Source organism: Psittacula echo (genome assembly GCF_963264785.1).
Source record: "Psittacula echo genome assembly, chromosome: 7".
Lineage (NCBI taxonomy): Eukaryota > Metazoa > Chordata > Aves > Psittaciformes > Psittacidae > Psittacula > Psittacula echo.
In genome coordinates, this window is record NC_137740.1 from 4,853,979 (window position 1) to 4,870,598 (window position 16,620).

Consider the following 16,620-nt stretch of genomic DNA (forward strand, 5'->3'; position numbering starts at 1 on the left):
TTTTCTCCAGATTAAACCCCCTCCAGGCTCCTCAGCCGTTCCTCATCACACTTGTGCTCCAGACCCTTCACCAGCGTCACTGCCCATTTCTGTATCCGCTCCAGCACCTCAACGTCTCTCTTGTAGTGAGGGGCCCAGAACTGAACGCAGGCTTCGATGTGCGGCCTCACCAGTGCCCAGTGCAGGGGAACAATCACTTCCCTGGCCCTGCTGCCCCGCTACTGCTGGCACAAACCAGATCCCCACTCTCCCACCCCTACCTCACATTCACCCCTTCTCCCTCCGCCCGCCCCCCGGACGCGGCCCCTCAGGCCCGTCCCGCCTCAGCCGCCCCCGCGCGCCCCGCCTACCGCAGCGCCATGTCCCCGCCTCCGCCCCGACGGCCCCTCAGGGAGCGGCTTCACTGAGGTAACCTGCGCATGCGTGGAAACCCTGCTCCCGCCAAATCTCGCGAGATTGCTCCCAGAGCCGGTGATGGCGGCGGCGGCTGAGGAGCTGGAGGTGGATATCGAAGGGGACCCGGCATCTGTATCCGGGTCTGCGGGGCCGGGGTGAGTGAGAGCCGCGCTGCGGGCTGTTGGCTCTGCCGCTCTCGTCAGCCTGTCCCGTGTTCCTTCTTCCCCCGGCGCGCAGGGCTTGTGGGGCCGCGGCCGCCGGGGTTTGCGTGAGGGGACGGCGAGGGGAAGGCTGCCGCTTGCTGAGGGGCTGCCCGGGCTGGGCCGCGCTCGCCCGGGGCCTCGGCCGCTTCTGGTGCTCCCCGCTGCCGGGCGCCGCTGGGGAGAGACCTTGGAGTCTCATTGAGGGCCCTTGGGGGCGGGGGGAAGCGGCAGTGTGGAGCATTATCGGGCAGAGCATCGAGAATGGGGGCTGTGGAGGCATTAACGTGGGGTGAGCTCGAAGCTGCTGTCATGGGACCCAGCGGTACCCGGAACCAGGGAGCTGGGTGAGGCTGCTGGGAGAGATTCCTTTAAAAGAGAGAAGGGACTCTGTTGTGTAACTGGTGGCGAACTTGCAGATGGGTTCAGAAAACTGAGTCAACAAATTCACAGTTGAGGGATCTGTAAACAGATGCTGAGGAGAACGGGCAGCAGCTGCAACACTACAAACCCAGCATTGCAGTTGCTGGCAGAGTAAGAGGAGGTCGTACCAGAGGCCTAGAGTAGTACCTGCCACTGCTGGAAACAGAATACTGAAGAGATAGGCTATGGATCTGACCCATTTCACAGAATCCCAGACTGATTTGAGCTGGAAGGGACCTTAAAGCTCATCCAGTTCCAACCCCTGCCACGGGCAGGGACACCTTCCACTAGAGCAGCTTGCTCCAAGCCCCTGTGTCCAACCTGGCCTTGAACACTGCCAGGGATGGGGCAGCCACAGCTTCTCTGGGCACCCTGTGACAGCGCCTCAGCACCCTCACAGGGGAGAACTTCTGCCTAATGTCTAATCCAGATCTTCCCTATGTCAGGTCAAAGCCATTCCCCTTTGTCCTTGTCTACATGCCCTTGTAAAAAGTCCCTTTCCAGATGTCCTGTCAGCCCCTTTTAGTACTCTTTCACAGAAAAGGTCAAGTATAATCAGGATGAATTCTGTAAGAGCAGTAACAACCCAAGATGATAGGATTCTATTAAACCTTGTGTAAGTATGAGCTTTCTTTGGCACAAAAACAGGTCTGTGTTTACAAGAGGGTATTTTTTTGTTATTGGGGGAAAGATGTAGGAATGTGAAGTAGAGATAATAAAACTAGATGACTCTTGTGATACTAAAAATACAGTCCATTTGTGGAATTCTGACTTCTTCTGTTGGTGTAAATTTTACATGGGCCTTCCTGCTCTCAGTCATTCTGGATAAGAATTTTTACTCTTTGGAGTTTCACTGGTATCCCGTACAGTCTGCAGTGAAATGGGTGAGCAGCTGATACTGAGATTACTGAAAAATAGGACTTACCGAGGGGTTTATGTTATATCTAATGGAATATTATGAGAAAGTAACCTTATATAATAGCATGCAGTATGTGAATTTAGCTTTAGTAGCTAATTCTGTCATCTTCTGTTGAAGTCTGTCATTTACTGCAGTGTTGCTTTAACTCTGACAACATTCATTTTGTTTGAATCTGTTTGTGTTGTTCTGAGCACTGGGATCTTTTCCAGAGATCATGAAAACACGGCTGCAAGCTTGCTGCAGGATCACTACCTTGATTCATCCTGGAGAACTGACAACAGTCTTGTAAGTTTTTCTTAAATAGATGCTACTTTAGCAAGGTTATCAGAACTTCTGTTTCCTCCATTCTCGTGTTCATGCTTGTTTTTAAGCAGTGCTTTTTGCTGACTTTTAGAAACTATTATTTATTGCTTCTTGATCCTCAAGTCACAGCATGATAGAACTCAAGTGTTAAATCATGCTTGTATTGTTTGCAGCCATGGACGCTGGACAGCAGCATTAGTGAAGAAAACAGGGCTGTCATTGAGAAAATGCTGCTGGAAGAGGAGTATCCTTTTGCTTATTGCTGCATGGTTTCCTGTGGAACAATTAAAAAACTTCCTGTTTCCAAAGGAACTGGATGATCTTTTCTTATTATGGTGACTGAAGCACTGTCATCCTGTAGGTAGATTGCAGAAATGCTGTTGTAGAAGCAGGATACCCACTTGGCTGCAAGTAAAGTGAGCATGGAGGTACAGAAACCAAATGTCACTCTCTTACTCATTAAGTTAGTGTGAGAAATTGTTTTTTGATATTGTAGCAGCGCAGTATTTGTTTCTAGAGCTGCATAATTAGAACCAGTGTATGATTATTAGAATCCTCACGTGTACACATCTCAGATGCTTTGAAAACTTAATAACTATTTCAGATATTATTTATCTAATAAATCCCTTTCTGAAAAAATATGGCTCAATCAAAAGGAAGTGGAGAAAAGATCTGTGAAAAGGTAAGCATTCTCTGGGAAAAATTCTCAGTTGGATGACAAGACATGAAAAGCCCTTCTAAAACCAGGTTATTTTCCGAGATATGCAACTGCATCACAATTATTAATCTTTATTTTCACTTTGTTTTATATTTGCAGCCCACATAAGAAAACTGGAAAAGTCATGTACGTACATCTTCATGATTTAGTTGCCTTTTTAAGTGTGGGGTCTGATTTGTGAATTACCAGACACTACCTGAAAAAAGGTTTTGGAGATCTTGCAACACAAAGAAATACTGTTGTGTATAATAATAGGCCTGTGGTAAACCAGTTTGGCTTTTGTTACACAGCGGTCCTTAGGGAAAGAAAAACCTTGTTAATTCTGTTGACTTTCTTGCCTGAACTTTTCTGTTTGCTGCTTGCATGTATTTCTCTGCCGCTGGTTACTGATGAATATTGTGTTGCCTTAAACCTTCCTTTATGATGGAGAAGAAATACTTAAATCTTCCTTTGTGATGGAGAAGCTGAGATAATTCTCAAGATTTTATCAGTCATATTCATGTTTAAATGAATTCCTTGAGTTTTACTAAAGATTGGGAGTAGTTCTCCTGTCAGAAGTTGCCTTCAGTTACTGGGATTGGAGAATGTATTGTTAATATTAACATTAGTATCAATAGTAATGTTAATGTTTTTCACTTCTGCTTCCTATTTTCCTAGGGTACGATCACCTACCAAACCAGCTAACTACTCATTAAAGTGGACGCCAGAAGAGAAAGAGCTATTTGAACAAGGGCTGGTAAGTTTGTTTATGTAATATATGGAACAGAATTAATTAGCTTATCTTTAACAAAATAATAATATAAGCATGTTAAATTCATCTGCTCCAGCCTTTGTACTTCTGATTGTTTAACAACACTTGCATCTACCAAAAGCATAATAATGAATAATTTTGGAGGATTCATCACTATAAATCTGATTTTGTTTCATGTGAGGTTGATTACAATTAGAGATCACAAAATATCTCAAATATACAGCTTTATGAACTGTACGGCTGTAATGCTGTAGTTACCTACAGTGTGTTCTTGAGGCAAATTGGGGAATAAAATGAAATCCTTTAGCTACTGTTGGAAGGTCCTTGGAGATTTTATGGTTGTACAGTGCTGACTGTAATGGGGTTTGCTTTGCCAAGTATAAATTCATTTGTCCTGGGTTCAGCAGTAGCAGTCTTTTTTCTCCTTCTTAGTAGCTGGTGCAGTGCTGTGGTTTTGACTTTCAGCCTGGGAACAACGCTGATAATACCGATGTTTTTAGTTGTTCCTAAGTCGTGTTTACTCTGACCAAGGACTTCCTGAGTCTCATGCCCTGCCAGGGAGGAGGGGAAGCTGGGAGGAAGCAGAGACAGGACACTTGACCCAAACTAACCAAAAAGGTATTCCATACCACAGCACGTCATGCCTAGGATAGAAACCGGGGGCAGTTACCCAGAAGGGTTAGCTCACTGCTCAGGTCAGCTTGGGTATCAGTCGGCGAGTGGTGAGCTGTTGTATTCTCTTCCCTTGTTATTCCCGTTATCATTATTATTATTGGTGGTAGCAGGAGTGGTTTGGGTTATACCTTAGTTACTGGACTGTTCTTATCTTAGCCTGTGGGAGTTACGTTCTTTCAACTCACCTCCCCATGCCTCCGGGAGCCGGAGGGAGGAAAAAGTGGAGGGAGTGAGCGAGCGGCTGCGTGGTTCTGTGTTACCGGCTGGACTTAAACCACGACATCATTTCAGTGTGATTCCTTGGGTTAGTAGGCAGCGCAATTTACAATGTGCCTTAATTGAGTGAAGATCCTCTAGTTAAGAAGAAAAACAGTAATTCTTCCTGTTGAATACAATATTCTTGGTAGAATACGAATAGCGAGGTTCTTTACTATGGATTTGCTGTACTATTTGTGCATTTGCAATGAATAATTTGTGCATTTGTAATAAATAATTGAGATATTGAGATTGTAAGGATGGTGAGGCACTGGAATGGGTTGCCCAGGGAAGTTGTGAATGCTCCATCCCTAGCAGTGTTCAAGGCCAGGTTGGACAGAGCCTTGGGTGACATGGTTTAGTGTGAGGTGTCTCTTCTCATGGCAGAGGGGTTGGAACTTGATGATCTTAAGGTCCTTTCCAACCCTAACTATTCTATGATTCTGTATTAAACTCTTGGCATGTAAAGTGCAATGTTTGGAATGTTAGAGTGTGGATAACTTAAATATGCTGTCTTGTACCAGGTGAAATTTGGCCGCCGGTGGACAAAAATTGCCAAGCTGATTGGCAGTCGTACTGTGCTGCAAGTGAAGAGCTATGCTCGGCAGTATTTTAAGAACAAGGTAAATAGAGTATCTCTGTAGTTAGCAAAAAGGATGTTTGATAAGTCTGCTGTTGCACATGTGGCTTGATTTTAACCTTTCTTTTCAGGGTACTGCTGTTAAAGCATGTGCTCTGTTTATTCGCATATTCAGAAAAGTAGTGGAATGTGCTTATTTGCAGATTTAAAGTCAGAACTGATTCCAAACTCCTAGAATGACTTAGGTATTTTTACTGTTGTTATAACTAAACAGTAACTAGTATAATTGTAGTCTTACACTGTTGGTTGTTAGTCTGAAAATTTGTGTTTTCCCACTACACAACTGTTTTAGTTGTGTTTGTAGCTTAAGCTTTAGCCTCATTTGAGACTTCTGGAGCGTTTAATTACTGCTGTCTAGTTGTTTTTAAATGAAAATACATGTTAATTTACACTTTAGCTGAAAGTATATCTATAATGCTGTGTCATGAGCAATGGATTAAAATGAGAAGGATATGGACTTGTTTGAATGAGTCCAGAGGAGGCAACTGAGATGCTCCAAAAGCTGGAGCAGCTGTGCTCTGGAGCCAGGCTGAGAGAGCTGGGCTGGTTCAGCCTAGAGAAGAGAAGGCTCTTTAAGCAGCTTCAGGTGCCTAAGGGGCCAACAAGAAACCTTTAGAGGGAATTGACAAGGGCAAGTAGGGACAGGACAAGGAGGAATGGCTTTGAACTGACAGAGGGGGATTAAGATTAGATGTTAAGAAGAAATTCTTCCGTGTGAGGGGCTTGGAACACCCTGGTCAAGTGGAAGGTGTCCCTGCCCATGGCAGGGGGTTGGAACTGGATGAGCTTTAAGGTCCTTTCCAACCCAAACCATTCTGTGATTCCGTGAATGTTTATTAAATGGATAATTGAGGAAGAAACACTTCCAAATATCTGCTGTTCAAGTAAAATAGTTCTGACTATTTGGGAGGCAGGGGGATTCTTTTGATTTTTCCTTTAAAACTATTTTATGTTTCCCAAAGGCAAAAAATGGTGATTCTGAAAAAGAAGCACAAAGTCAATGTGGGAGCAGCCTTCCCATGGAAGACAGGATAAAGGTAGAAGCATGGTCAGCTGGAAGCTTGAGAGGCCGTGCAGACCCCAATCTGAATGCAGTGAAAATTGAGAAGCTGTCAGATGATGAAGAAGTGGACATAACTGATGACGTGGATGAGCTGCTTTCTCCTACTTCCCAGCAGGAAACCAGAAAACCTGAATTAGCTGTTATTTCCAAAAGTGCAGTTGAAGAAACAAAAGGAGTGGAACATGGTTCTTCATCCATTGGACATAGTTCTACAGGTTCTTTACATAAAGAAGATCCTCACCATATCAAGCAAGATACGGTGGATGCATTGGTATTCCCAAGTGTTGCGGCAACATGTTCTCAGCACCTGAATGGTGATAAACCTGTGAACTTAGATTACCAGCAATACAGTAAGTTTCTGGACAAAAGTGACCAAGGCCGACTAGCAACATCTTGTGGTATTAAACAAGAAGCTGATCAGGAGCTCCATGAGAGACAGAGAGACCTGGCTGATAATGGATTGCTCTTTCCCTCTCCCTGCCAAGTGGATGAAGATCATCAAGAAGAAGCAGAGGAGCTTAAGCCACCTGAACAAGAGGTGGAGGTTGACAGGAGCATCATTCTGGATGAAGAAAAGCAGGCTATTCCTGAGTTCTTCGAGGGGCGCCAGGCCAAAACACCAGAGCGGTACCTGAAAATTAGGAATTACATTTTGGATCAATGGTAAGGTGCATTAATTTCATTTACCGAAATGAGTGATTAAGATAACTCATGTCCTACTCTGCTTCAGTTAAACACTATTTGGTACCAATAGCTTAGTCTTGAAAAAGGTAAAACTGATTTTATGGCAGCATTATGAAGATTGCCAGTGAACAGCACTGATTATTAATGCTTCCTCTGCATCTTCCCTGTGGTTTTTTTTCTGGCATTCTGGAAGCTTAGCAATGAAAATACTTTGAAGCATGAGGAATATCAGTGTTCTGTATCAGAACAAGCTGCATCCATTTAGATTGTGTTATTTTCTTCCCAGTTTTACCATCCTATATGTAAGAGTGCATATGCTATTATAATAAATGGTTCCTCAAAATGATTGATTCCATAGTGAGGTCTGTAGCATTACAGTATTGCCTTTACAGGGCACCTAAAAGAAATAATCTGTGCTAGAGCAAATAATGTTGACCAAAAATCACTCCAAATTGAAAATCAACTTGGGGTAGTGCTTGTCACTTGAGTGTTTTCTATTCCAGCTCCAGAGAATCAGTTTAAGAACTGAAGTGCCTCGTGGCAGCAGGCTCCGTGTACAGTTTGTTCTGTTAGCAGCTCTGGTTTGGTGTGTGCTGTGCTGGGTAACTTGCATTTCAATAGGAAGAATTCCTGAGTTTAACTCTGTTCTCATCCACTTGTCTTGTGTATTGATAGCTTACGTAGTTGCAAAGACACCCTGAAATTCCATAGCAGAGAACTGCTATGTCAGTGTCAGTTTGAAAGTGAGTAATAAGTGCAAAGAGAGTAAGAACAGTCTCATTCATTCCACTAAGGAAGCCTGTGATTGTATGAGCTCTTTTGGACTAATCTAATGCAGATGTTCTTGTATCAGTTTAACTGTATTATAGCTTGTCTGAGGAATTCATTGCTTCCTGGCATGGCTTAGGTTGAGGAGTTTGTTTTAGCACAGGGAACACGGGTCTTACTCTGCTTAAGAATGAATGTGTATGAATAACCCTAAAATAAATAGTGTGGTTTGTGAAGTTGTTATTTTTGCTGTCATTGCCCTGCGTAGTAGTAAATAGTGTGTGCATCACAGAGGGAAAAACCACCAGTGGCTTGTTTTAACCTCACATTAGGTCACACAATTCCTTCCTCCCTCTCCTCAGGATTTGTTTTACTGACTGACAATGTGCTGTGCTTGATTTTAGGGAGAGGTGTAAACCAAAGTACCTGAACAAGACATCAGTGCGGCCGGGCCTGAAGAACTGTGGCGACGTGAACTGCATTGGGCGCATCCACACGTACCTGGAATTAATCGGAGCAATTAACTTTGGCTGTGGTAAAGAGATTGTTATTGGGATCAGTTTTCATCAGTGCATGCTCAACATCTGTCTGTCAGCTTCTCTTATTAAAATGAATGATTCCTTGTGAAGGTTGAACAGGAAAGTTCTAGTAGATAAAAAGGAGGATGGAGCTAGGGGGTGGCTGGTCTCTTCTCCCAAGTAACAAGTGATAGGACAAGAGGAAACGGCTTCAGGCTGTGCCAGAGGAGGTTTAGACTGAAGAATAGGAGCAATTTCTACACCAAAAGGGTGCTCAGGCATTGAAACAGGCTGCCCAGGGCAGTGATGGAATCACTGTCCCTGCAAGTGTTCACACACCGTGTAGATAAGCCCCTTAATGGCATGGTTTAGTGATGGTCTTGGCAGTCCTGGGGTAAAGGTTGGATTTGATGATCTAAAAGGTCTTTTCCAACTGAGTTGATTCTATGATTCTCTATGTCTTTAAAAGAAAACTCCTAAGTTCGCTTGATTTAAGTGTGCATAACTGCACTTCATCGGAATCAAGCATCCATGTGGATAATCCAACTTCTCTGTACTCCTAATGTCTTAAATAGTAGTTGTTGGTACGTTAAATCATGTAGAAGAGAGCCTCTGTTTGGACTGTGTTCCATGTTCCAGCCTCTGTGGCTGTGGCCTATTTTGGTGCTAGTGTTGAAAGATGACTTCATGGCAGGGTGCTCTACATTAATCCTTGCTAGGGAGAACCGTCTGAGCAGATTGTCACTGGTGACCTTTGAAATCTGCAGGTGTTTGTAACCTGTTACAGGATTATGGGGTTTCTGGTTTTATCCATATCTATTACTTTCTTCTACTTTTTTCCCCCCTCCCTCGTGTTCCCCACACACCAGCTGTGAGGTGGCTTTGTGCTTTTCTGTGTGTTAGTGTGGGACTGATGTATTTTCCTGATACCAGCTGGAATTCTGCCCTCCCTCCATGTCAGACAGAGCTAAGACCTTGCTGTTTCTTTTCCTATACCGAATTACAACTTTTTCCTAAATAAAAAGCAATATCTTCATCCTGCAATTACAAAGTTTTCCTGCAATTATCCAAGTCCAAGTGGGTTAAAATTAGGTGACATGTTTAAAGTATATATACATGAAGTATAGATACACCTTAATAGTTAACTTAGATAACTTAGATAATTAGATAACTTAGTGTTGGTTTGGACCAAAATCAATCCAGAGGCTCTAAAGCTGAATGACAGTCACCTCGGGGAGGAGGAATGTCCTCCAAATACATTTTGGCTGAAGTAAAGGTTATTAATGATAAGGAAGGAGGTTTCCCTGTCTTAAAAGCACTGTGGTAGTGGGAGTGTCAGTAACACCCACCATCAAGACTTCTTTTTGCTGTGGGTTGTTCTGTTGTTGTTGCTTTCTTCTTTATGGTGTTTGTTACCACTTCTCTGTGTCATTCTTGGCTCTGTACTGGGAATAAGTGGCTTCATTCCGCACTGAAGAGCATTGTGTCCCCTGTCTCCTGCAGAGCAGGCTGTCTACAACCGCCCCCAGCCAGCGGACAGGACGCGGGCCAGGGAAGGCAAAGACACGGTGGAAGCGTATCAGCTCGCCCAGCGCTTGCAGTCCATGGTATGTTGTGGTGGGGGCAGCCAGAAACATTCAGCGTGGGGAAGGTCTCTGTTGATTTTCATCTTCAAGCTGGGGTATCTCAGGAAGTTTCTTCTCCCATTCAGTTCGCAGTGGCATTAGGATGCTCTGTCATTTGAGTGTCAGGCTAAGTGCAAGGTCTGCTATGTAACAGGTTTCTGCCCTAACTTTGGCCACGTTACCCATCTGATTGCTGTTCAGGTACTTAACTACAACTGTGTTTCAGTCTTTGCCCTTCCTCCCCATCTCTCCATAACTTACTAGCCTGAATTAGCCAGAAAATAGTGGTGTGTGTCGGTAGTGTGATGAAGGTGCTTGCTCTTGAACTGTTAAGTGTAACAGGTATGTGATATGGCTTCCTGAGAGCCTTATGCATGCAATGAAGCACTGTGGTAACTCATTTATAACTTCATGAATTACCAAGGCTTGCCAGGTTTAAATAATGTGGCATTTTTAAGTGCTTCACAGCAAAATAAACCAGTTGATGAGAGAAAAACCAAGTCAGTCTCACTGGAAATAAAATAATGAGTTGAAATATGAAGAACTGCAGCATCCACTAGATGTAAACTTACTGGCTGCTTGGATTGTCTGAGCTGTAATTCAGAGCTGGATATAACACACTGCTGCTGTCAGATGTGGATGATCCATGGAACATCAACCAGGCGTTACACTTTACAGCCTTAAAAAATGACAGCTTGATTGATGATGTTTGATGACAGATTGTGAACTGCTTAAATCTACACAACTCCATCCAGGGTGTTCTTTCTTCTCTGGAAATACAGCACACTGTTAGTAACCTTTTGGACAGTGTTCTTAGGGCTGATTACTGTAATGCAGTGTTCTCAGGAGTAAGATCCTTGACTTGTGGTGCTTTGCTTTGCTGCAGCGTACAAGACGACGGCGAGTGCGGGACCCTTGGGGAAACTGGTGTGATGCAAAGGATTTGGAAGGACAGACGTTTGAGGTAACCCTGCTGGGGTCTAAACTGTCCTTAAAGAATTAATTGTTGCTCATGGTTGGCAGGTGCTGCTGTATCAAATGTGTAGGGAAACAGTTGTGTAATGGGTACATAACCTCTTGTGGTGGAAGCAATAACTTGAGGATAATGTAGTGGCTGTCACATCTTTATGTTGCTGACAAATACAACTGGAGCTGGGTGTTCACAAAGGTGTTTGTTGTGAGCATGTGTTGCCCTGAGCTGTTTTAGGCCTATAAAGCTCTTTGCCTTGCCTTGTAGATCTCATGACCCTTTGTTTTCCATTACCTGCAGTACTAAAGCTGACAGTAGTTGATAGCAGAATAAGATGTAAATGTTTTTTCAGTCTTACATGGTTTATTTGTGTTTATAATGCAGGTGTTAGGGGTTCCTATTATTAATTCTGCTCCTGGCTGGGGTTGTTCAGCCTGGAGAAGAGAAGGCTCCAAGGAGACCTTAGAGGAGCTCCCAGTGTCTAAAGGGGCCAATAAGAAAGCTGGAGAGGGGCTTGGGACAAGGGCAGGCCCTTGTCCAAGGGGCACATGGCTTTAAGCTGGCAGAGGGGAGATTGAGATGAATCACTGCTGAAAGAACACTGAAGACATTAAGACTCTTTTTAATCTCTTTTTAGCATCTCTCTGCTGAAGAATTAGCAAGAAGAAGGGAGGAGGAAAAACTGAAACCTGCAAAATCTTCTAAAGGTTCCAGACAAACAAAAAGGTATTTGATATACCTGATGGGCAGGTGTAGAGCTGCTAGAAATGAGACCAGTGCCTTGCATGGTGTCAGGCTGGAATGCCACAAATCATTAATGCCTATTGTGGTCTGAAATCACACGTGTGTGTTTCAGCTGTTTCACACTGACATTCAGGAGTGTGGGTAGTGAAGTTCCTGTACTTGGTGGCAATCATCCTCCTGTGGGATGAGAAAATCCAGTAAAGAAACCGTGTTTGTTCCTCCCCTGCCAAGGAGACAGTGGGAAACTTGGGAAGTTTCCTGACTGTCCTACATCTTTAGAGAGATTTTCTTTCATTTTATAGTTCCTTTGATCCCTTTCAGCTGATTCCGTGCTGCCTGTTCACTGCAGAAAAGCAGGTACGTGCCTGGGAGTGAATGATCAAGAATGCTTCATTTTCTTAGGTCACGTTTCTCATGCTCACTATTGCGTTTATCATTGCAGGAACCCTTTCAGGTGAAAGTATCTTCTGAAGCACTTCTAATAATGGATTTGGTGAGGATCAAGTTTTATCTTTCCGAAGGCTGTGCTGTGTTGTGTTACTTCTTAATGGGCAGCATAAGACTGAGAAATGCAGCGTTTGTTTGCATCTAGACCCAGAAGTGAGAATCTGGGACTAAATAAAGCCTCTAAAGGTTATTTTTGTTAGTATTGTGCTCAATGTACAACCATTTACGTTCTAGGAGAACTAATAAGAACTTTAATGCTTACTACTCTGTCATACTTTAAATGCTATCTGTTTAAAGCCTTTCTAATACAGACTGCTATTTTGAGATCTTAAGGGTTCATTTTCTGTCAGTCTCGGAGCTGATTTTGTGGTTCTAAAGTGATGTGTGGGGTGTTGTTAAAGAGCAGCAAGGTTGTACCAAGACTTGTGCAGTTATTGAGCTTCAGTTTTTGCAGCTAGCACTGCATCACATCTGGAGGTGCTGTACAAGTGTACTGCATACCCGTGTGTGTATAAGAAAGCAAACATCCTCTTTGATTTGCTTTAACTGAAACACTACGTGTTTGAGAATCCGTAGCTATCCTAAGGTCTCCTTCTAAACGTCATTGAGAAGTTACTGCCTTGCAGCTAATGTGTTCTGTCATGTGTAGCTCCAGACTGGGAGACATTGTACAACTTGGGCTTTAACACTTGTTTGCTATCTTTTTAGCACTCTCATGTGTCTATGGCAGAAGTAATTGGGCTGCTGGGTGGAAGGTACTCGGAAGCGGATAAAATTGTAGAAGTAAGTGTTTGTCTTTACATTTTCTCTACAGTATTAGAAATGTTATGATCATCTATATTAATTCGAATAGATGGAAAGGTTATTTCTGAAGGGCAAGTACTTAAGTATATTGAAGTTAATTAGTCTTGAAGTGTTAAAGTTACGCAGAAGATCTGACATGCTCTCGATCTGACATGAGGAACATGAGGTGTAAGACTTAATGCTTTAAATTGTATTGAACTGATGGAGAGTTGCATTTATCCATCTGGAGGCTTTCTTAACAGGTTTGTGCAGCGGAGCCCTGCAATAGTCTCAGTACAGGGCTGCAGTGCGAGATGGACCCAGTGTCTCAAACACAGGCCTCGGAAACACTGGCTGCCAGAGGGTACAGTGTCATTGGGTGGTACCATTCCCACCCCGCCTTTGACCCCAACCCCTCCATCCGAGACATTGACACTCAAGCTAAATACCAGGTAAATGCTGCTCTGTACATGACAAGAAATGGCAGAACCAAACCCCAACAACTCTGAAGCTTCCCTGGTATTTACAATGTTAATGCACATTATCACTTGCATTGCATCTTAAAATCATTCCTAAATTGAGATGAATTCTGTTAATTTCAGAATCTGTTCTGAAAAAAGTTGTATTTCTTGGGTGTGTTTTTGGGTTTTTTCAGAGTTACTTCTCCAGGGGTGGTGCCATGTTCATTGGGATGATTATAAGTCCTTACAACCGAAATAATCCTCTCCCATACTCTCAGATGACTTGTCTAGTGATCAGTGATGAGCTCAGTTCTGACGGTTCCTACCGTAAGTACCAGTGTTTTATCCACTGTTTTATTTTGTCTTTTCCTTTTGGGTACTGAGGGGGAGAATGTTGCTGGTTCTTGAGCTTGGAATTAGAGATTTATGTATTGACAACATGTGCTGTATAAACCTAGGAATTTCACTTAAGGAGTAATCCTGCAGGTAGTCCCTGCTGTCATGACAAGAATATACAGGTACAAATAGAGGGGAGAATGTTTTGGTGTTTCCCATAATCCAGGAATTAAAGGGCTGGGACAAGAGTCACTGCTATTTACATACAGTAACCATACATAAAGCTGAGGAGCTGCTTCACATGCATCACTTACTTTGCTGTGTAACAAAATCCTGAGCAGACCCTCTGATTGAGAGGACGGAAGTGTGGTAGCAAAGAGTGGGCTGCTATAGCAGCCAAAAATGCTTGTTTGAGTAACTTAACATGCAGAAGGTCAGAGGATCGAAGTTCCTGGTGTCCAGGAAAACCCAAGTTCAGAGCACACCAGATAAAATTCATGGGATTTCAAGTGATGATTGGATCTGCTCATTCCCTGACACTAATTTGAGGGAAATTCCCTTGATAACAGTACAGGGTTATAGTAGCTGCATCTTCCCTCTCCTTTTCCGCTCCCCCTGTTTAATCCTGATTTTTTGCATCCAAACTTCAGGGTTCCACTTTTCTTGGCAAGGCAGTAGCAGAGGCTGTGTGAGCCAGCAGCTCCCCTCTGTTTTTCCCTGTGTCAGGAAGCGGAGGAGCACATCTGTCTGCAGACTTGCCTCACAGGCCAAGGGGAAGTGAAGCAGTGGCCACATCTGTGCCTGGATTCCTGTCTGCTGTGCTGGTGGTGCTGTGACTTTACCCCCACTTCCCACGCACCCCACCTGTGTGGTGGTTAGGAACTTTATCTGCCCTCGGAAGCAGATGTGTTTTGGTCGCTACGTTTTCTATCTGAGGGGGCTTCGTATTGATGTTTATCTCCTGAAATCCACTTCTTCCCAAATGGTGTCTCCTCTTTTTCTTTGGAAAAGCAATAGCGCAGCACTGCACAATGAACCTCAGTTAGTGTTTCATGTGAGCCAGAAGTATTGCTATGGATTAATTCTTGCTCTCAGAATGTGTTCTGCACTGAACACTTAGCACCTTTGAGATGTGTTGAACTAGCAAATGGTATTTGCTACTTTCTTTTCACTTCCTTTGTGGTCTGGTTGGAAAGCTGGTGTTCCTCTCGTTAAATTAATATGATCTTAAAAGTCTTTTCTAATGAATTACTCAGATTTACAGTCTCTTTCGTGCTGATATTTGGTAACTGAATTGTTCTGCAAGTCATTTTCTGGTGTTCCTTAAAATACTCCTAAATTCCTTTTCCCCCACCTGCAATAAACTAGAAGATTTTCTTCCTTGAGGAGCAGAATCCCTCTGACAAGAGTCAGCCACTTCATACATAAAACCCAAACCTTTATTATTCACTGAACAGCTACATAGATTTTTAGCATCCCTTTTGTAGTCTCCCTGAGTTAGAAAAACTCCATCCATTCTGGCATTTTTCTGTTACAGTGTAGGTTTCTGGGTGTGCTGCCTATGGCATGAGGAATTGCTGAGAGTGAGAACAGGTTTATTCCCTACTCCCACCAAAACCTAATTTGGAATACAAAATATGTCATGCTTTTAGTTTAACCTCCTTAACATTGGCAAGTAACAGGGCTGGCAGCTTCCACAGCCAGTAATAACTTAGGAGTGGTTATGGGGAAGGAAGGGCTTCCACCTAAAGCTAAAGCAGAAGGGAAAGCAAATGGTGAGTGGACTAGAAACACCAACTAACCCTGTTCTATTGTTCCAGGCCTGCCCTACAAGTTTGAGGTCCAGCAGATGCTGGAGGAACCTCAGTGGGAATTAGTGTTTGCAAAAACCAGGTGGATAATTGAAAAATACAGATTCTGCCATAGGTAAGTGTCTGCTTCTGTTACAAGGAACAGCCAGGGCAGGGTTTCTGTGTGTTTGTCACTAATGTGTCAATGAAAACATGTGACTGCTCACTACAGCATTATTATTTGCCAGCTGTGAGCTGGGCTGCGTCAAAAGGAGTGTGAGCAGCTGGTTGAGGGAGGGGATTCTTCCCCCCACAGTCCTGTGTCCAGCTCTGGGGCAGCAGCACAAGAGGGATGTGGAGCTGTCAGAGCAAGTCCAGAGGAGGCCACGGAGATGCTGTGAGGGCTGGAGCAGCTCTGCTCTGGAGCCAGGCTGAGAGAGCTGGGCTGGGTCAGCCTGGGGAAGAGAAGGCTCCTGAAGGGGAGACCTGAGAGCAGCTCCAGTGCCTAAAGGGGCTGCAGGAAACCTGAAGAGGGGCTTTGGACAAGGGCCTGTAGGGACAGGCCAAGGGGAATGGCTTTAACCTGCCAGAGGGGAGACTGAGATGAGCCCTTAGGCAGAAGCTCTTCCCTGTGAGGGTGCTGAGGCGCTGGCACAGGGTGCCCAGAGAAGCTGTGGCTGCCCCATCCCTGGCAGTGTTCAAGGCCAGGTTGGACACAGGGGCTTGGAGCAAGCTGCTCTAGTGGAAGGTGTCCCTGCCCGTGGCAGGGGTTGGAGCTGGATGAGCTTTAAGATCTCTTCCAGTCCCAAACAGTTCGGTGATTCTTTATTTCTATGATTTGTTTTTCTTTCAACAGCAGTGTGCCCATGGATAAAATTTTTCACAGAGATTCCGACCTGACTTGTTTGCAGAAAGTAAGTTTCTTCTTTCAGCTTTTCTAATTTTAAATCGTTTTCTTAAATACAACTGTTTTGATTGCCACAAGTCTGCAGCTGGAACATGAATTGCACAAACAAGACAGAAATTGTGCCTAAAGCAGAAGACATAAACAGAAAACACGTGCACAATAATTACCCACAGCTAATTCTGTCTTTCCTCTCAACATGATTTTGCTTATGAACAGCTTCAGTCTCCAGTTGAGTTGAATGGTG

At 43.9% G+C, this 16,620-nt stretch overlaps 1 protein-coding gene across 3 annotated transcripts in view; it reads left to right on the forward strand.

Moving 5' to 3' along the window:
* Nucleotides 1-467: 467 nt before the first annotated feature.
* The window catches only part of MYSM1 (Myb like, SWIRM and MPN domains 1), a 29,161-nt gene continuing 13,008 nt past the window's right edge, over nucleotides 468-16,620 (forward strand). For 2 of the 3 annotated variants that reach the window (XR_013957345.1, XM_080622653.1), the window contains exons 1-19: nucleotides 468-551; nucleotides 2,148-2,223; nucleotides 2,415-2,485; nucleotides 2,846-2,923; nucleotides 3,059-3,085; nucleotides 3,617-3,695; nucleotides 5,165-5,263; nucleotides 6,243-7,006; nucleotides 8,200-8,330; nucleotides 9,817-9,920; nucleotides 10,825-10,902; nucleotides 11,546-11,634; nucleotides 11,955-12,009; nucleotides 12,095-12,145; nucleotides 12,808-12,882; nucleotides 13,146-13,334; nucleotides 13,538-13,670; nucleotides 15,500-15,605; nucleotides 16,326-16,383. Coding sequence is in view for 2 of the 3 variants with exons in the window: in XM_080622653.1 (XP_080478779.1) it covers nucleotides 475-551; nucleotides 2,148-2,223; nucleotides 2,415-2,485; nucleotides 2,846-2,923; nucleotides 3,059-3,085; nucleotides 3,617-3,695; nucleotides 5,165-5,263; nucleotides 6,243-7,006; nucleotides 8,200-8,330; nucleotides 9,817-9,920; nucleotides 10,825-10,902; nucleotides 11,546-11,634; nucleotides 11,955-12,009; nucleotides 12,095-12,145; nucleotides 12,808-12,882; nucleotides 13,146-13,334; nucleotides 13,538-13,670; nucleotides 15,500-15,605; nucleotides 16,326-16,383 (2,340 nt within the window). In the remaining variant the exon portion in view is untranslated. The remainder of the gene's footprint in view (nucleotides 552-2,147; nucleotides 2,224-2,414; nucleotides 2,486-2,845; nucleotides 2,924-3,058; nucleotides 3,086-3,616; nucleotides 3,696-5,164; nucleotides 5,264-6,242; nucleotides 7,007-8,199; nucleotides 8,331-9,816; nucleotides 9,921-10,824; nucleotides 10,903-11,545; nucleotides 11,635-11,954; nucleotides 12,010-12,094; nucleotides 12,146-12,807; nucleotides 12,883-13,145; nucleotides 13,335-13,537; nucleotides 13,671-15,499; nucleotides 15,606-16,325; nucleotides 16,384-16,620) is intronic. The other variant, XM_080622654.1, reaches the window with a different exon arrangement.